Raw genomic sequence first — 3,698 nt, 5'->3', positions numbered from 1 at the left:
AGGTCGGCCATAAATTGTACGCCGGTTATGGCGCGATGCCGAGTACATGTCACGCAATTGCGGATACAACCTTTTACCATGCTTCGCGCCCCCAGAATCCAATATTGTTCTCGCAACGTGCGAAGCATTAATTGTACACCGCCGTGAAGTGTATCCTTATGAATTTGATCGATAATGAGCTTAGAAAGGTAATGTTTTGGAAGTAGAATCGGAAATTTACAATCATATGAAAGATCAGACATTTGAAGTCAACCACCCACGCGTAGGATACCGGAGGGATCCAGGAACGGATCGAGAGAATGGATGGAGCATCGAACTGGTAACCTCGACTTGGCTTTGAAAACGACGATTTCTTTTGAAAAGGATTCCGTTTGCATCTGTTTAATCCAGAATCTGTGCGCGGTTTTTATTTCATCGACTTGCAAAATAGAGAGACCTTGAGCAACATCTGGGACTCTCGTTCGAAACTTGAACCGAAGGACGTATGCGGTGACACGTAGTAAGCGTGGCCACGTGGAGATATGACTGAAGGATTCAAAAAGTTCCGCTCGATTTGAATGATGCGAGTGGACTGCATTTGACGCTTTCAATTCGGAATCATCTTCGGTGCAACTTATCGTAGATTGAACTGGCCAATTATCCTCGTTAAATTTCAGCCATGCCGGGCCGTTCCACCAGGAACTGGAAGGCGTTAGCTGAGCTGGATTTATGCCGCGCGATGCGCAATCTGCGGGATTATCTTCTGTTGGCACATGCAGCCATGTCGCCGTAGGAAGCTTCGTTTGAATAGAAGACACTCTGTTAGCTACAAATACTTTTAAATCTGATGGAGCCTTTTGCAACCATGCTAATACGATCGTCGAGTCACTCCAGCAAAACACAGGAATGTTTTGCAATTTCATCGCGTCAATAGTAAACGAAATACAGCGAGCTAGCAGCTGAGCCGCACAGAGCTCGAGTCGTGGAATCGAAATCGTTTTAATCGGAGCGACCTTGGTTTTTGATAGAAGTCGAACATGACTATCGCCAGAATTCGTGACAATTTTTGAATAGACTACCGCTGCATAGGCTTTAGATGAAGCGTCGCAAAAGCCGTGTAAATGCAAGCACTGAATGTTACGCTCGAAGCCTAACCAACGAGAAACTTGCAGAGTCGTCAAGTGTAACATCTTTTTGCAAAAAGCATTCCATTCGGTTTTAATTTCCGCAGGAAGAATATCATCCCATCCGTAGGAAAATTTCCACAGTTTTTGCAGTAGAATTTTGAGAGATATCGTGATCGGAGACACCCATCCGAGGGAATCGAATATTTTCGCTATCGTCGAAAGGATTTGTCGTTTCGAAATGTCGGTAGATGGTGGACGGAATTTTATTTCAAAGGAGAAATTATCATCGCAAGGTGTCCAATGAATACCGAGTATTTTTAATTGTTCACCTTCTTGGAAAGGCTTGGAACTTGCTAAACCGTGATTCGCAGGATTTATATCTTGTAGAATTTCAAAATCGTTGCTGGCCCATTTTCTGAGATGAATGCCTGCGCTTAGTAAACAGCCGATTAGTTGGTCGCGTTTTTTAATCGTGGACGGTTTATCATCGCCTCCGGATAAGACATCGTCAACGTATATTTCATTTTGCAAAATTGCTTGAGCTAGTGGAAAACGCGAACTCTCGTCGATTGAAAGTTGTTTGAGCACGCGTTGGGCGAGATAAGACGCGCAGGCAGTACCATAAGTAACGGTATTTAATGAATAAGTATGGACTGGCTCGTTCGGAATCGTACGCCACAATATTAATTGATATTGGCGATCGTCTGAATGAATCTGTATTTGTCGAAACATTTGCTGAATATCAGCGGAAAAAACGTATTTGTACAAACGCCATTGAAGAATAATTGCCGGAAGATCGGCTTGCAACTTTGGACCAATCATAAGATGGTCATTCAAAGAAGTGTTATTCGAGGTATTTGCCGAGGCATTAAACACTACACGAAGTTTGGTTGTAGTATTGTCCTCGCGAATAACTGGATGATGAGGTAGAAACGTCGGTTGAAAGAAACGTTGCACGTTTTCGATTTTTTGCATATGCTCGAGCTCTTCGTACTCGTTAAGAAAGTCGACGTATTGCCCTGAAATTTCCCGAGAATTGGCTAAACGTCGCTCTAGTTGCGCGAGGGAACGCGTAGCTACTGACCTTGACTCGCCGATCTTTATCGGAGGACCAGACTTGAAGAATAAGCGGACAACATAGCGCCCTGAAGAATCGCGCATATGTGTCTCTTGAAAATGTAAGTTGCAACGAAGATTTTCCTCTGAGAGAGCGTGTGTCGTTGGAATTTCTTCCAGCTCCCAAAAACGTCGGAGTTCGAAATCGAGATTGCCAGAAGTTGCTTGGTGAACGTGAATTCTTTGGCTATCTCTTTGGTTTGAAATAGGACCCAAAATAATCCACCCGAATATCGTTTCTTGCGCAAGTGTAGCATCGTTAGAAGCTTTCATTAAGCCACCCATCATAATTGAACCGTACAATTCGGCCCCGAGAAGTACTTCGATTGCATCATTTGAGCTTGGATTTGGATCGGCTAGATTCAATTTGGAAAGAAACGGAATCTCTTGTAATTGGAAATGAGGTGGAATGTACGCTGTAATTTTTGGAACGACCAATGCTTTGGTATGAAGAATCGTATCATTTTTATTAGTCGCACTGATAGAAATAGAGACGGCATGTTGAACGCAATTAGACGTAGTGTCACCGATGCCAGATACCTTTACGCGTGTTGAAATTAAGCGAGCTCTCAACATTTGAGCGACTCGTGACGAAACGAATGTGGCATCGGAACCTTGATCGATCAGTGCTCGCGTGTAAACATATCGACCGTTTTCTGATCCTATACAAACACGTGCGGTAGCCAGGAGCACGGGTTTAACTCCCGCGTTCACGTGTGAATGTACGTTGGACGCGTTATCGCATTGTCCAGAGTCTGTTGTTGTCGTTAAACTTGACCTTGAATTCTCGTGTAACAAAGTATGATGTTGTCTTTTACATTTCAAGCAAGTAAAGAAACTACGACAATTTGAAACGTAATGACCTTTGGTCAAACAATTTTTGCATATATTATTTTTTTGAACAAACGCTAGTCGCTGCGAATGCTTAACGCTTGAAATTTCTCGCAATGCATTAAACGATGTGTTTCGGAACAAAGAGCGCACGTACTCGCGGTGTTTGTATGGTGAGAACGCACTATATTATTTTTTCGTGCCGCATTTGGAATCGAGCGAGCACCGGAACTCTTTTCGGATGAGTTTCCGTTTGCGGACTTCGAGTTATCTCCGTCCTTGGATACAGCCTCAAGCGAACGAATTTGTGTATCTAGAAACGCGTATAGTTTTTCCATCGTAGGATATCTCCTCTCTGAACCTAAGCTGACTTCCCAATCTTTTCTCGTCAATTTGTCTAGTTTCTGTACAAGAATGTAGACTAAGATCATATCCCATTCATCTACAGAACATTTCAAGGCACGCAGAGCATTTATCGATTCCGATGAATTGGAGCGTAATTGTTTTAACCCGAACAGATCGTTAGACGAAACAGTAGGAATGGTAAATAAACGTTTGAAATATGCGTCAATAATAACGCGTTGATTTTCGTAACGATTCGTGAGTTCCTTCCATGCAACATCGAAATTACTATCAGTTAGAGAA

General features: G+C 43.0%; 1 protein-coding gene across 1 annotated transcript; it reads right to left on the bottom strand.

Moving 5' to 3' along the window:
- Positions 1–248: 248 nt before the first annotated feature.
- On the bottom strand, positions 249–2,798 carry LOC146724653 (uncharacterized). The gene has a single exon (XM_085479524.1). It carries the CDS (start codon positions 2,796–2,798, stop codon positions 249–251), a length of 2,550 nt encoding a protein of 849 aa, XP_085335650.1.
- Between the last annotated feature and the right edge of the window lie 900 nt (positions 2,799–3,698).

Source organism: Nylanderia fulva, unplaced genomic scaffold (genome assembly GCF_048542155.1).
Source record: "Nylanderia fulva isolate GAGA-0341 unplaced genomic scaffold, ASM4854215v1 Scaffold121, whole genome shotgun sequence".
In the NCBI taxonomy this organism is placed as follows: Eukaryota; Metazoa; Arthropoda; class Insecta; order Hymenoptera; family Formicidae; genus Nylanderia; species Nylanderia fulva.
Note: the sequence above shows the minus strand (reverse complement) of the source record. Positions and strands in the feature narration are given on the sequence as shown.

Bases quoted from the DNA above. Each gene is read 5' to 3' on its own strand.
- LOC146724653 (XM_085479524.1), bottom strand. From the start codon at position 2,798: ATGTTGAGAGCTCGCTTAATTTCAACACGCGTAAAGGTATCTGGCATC.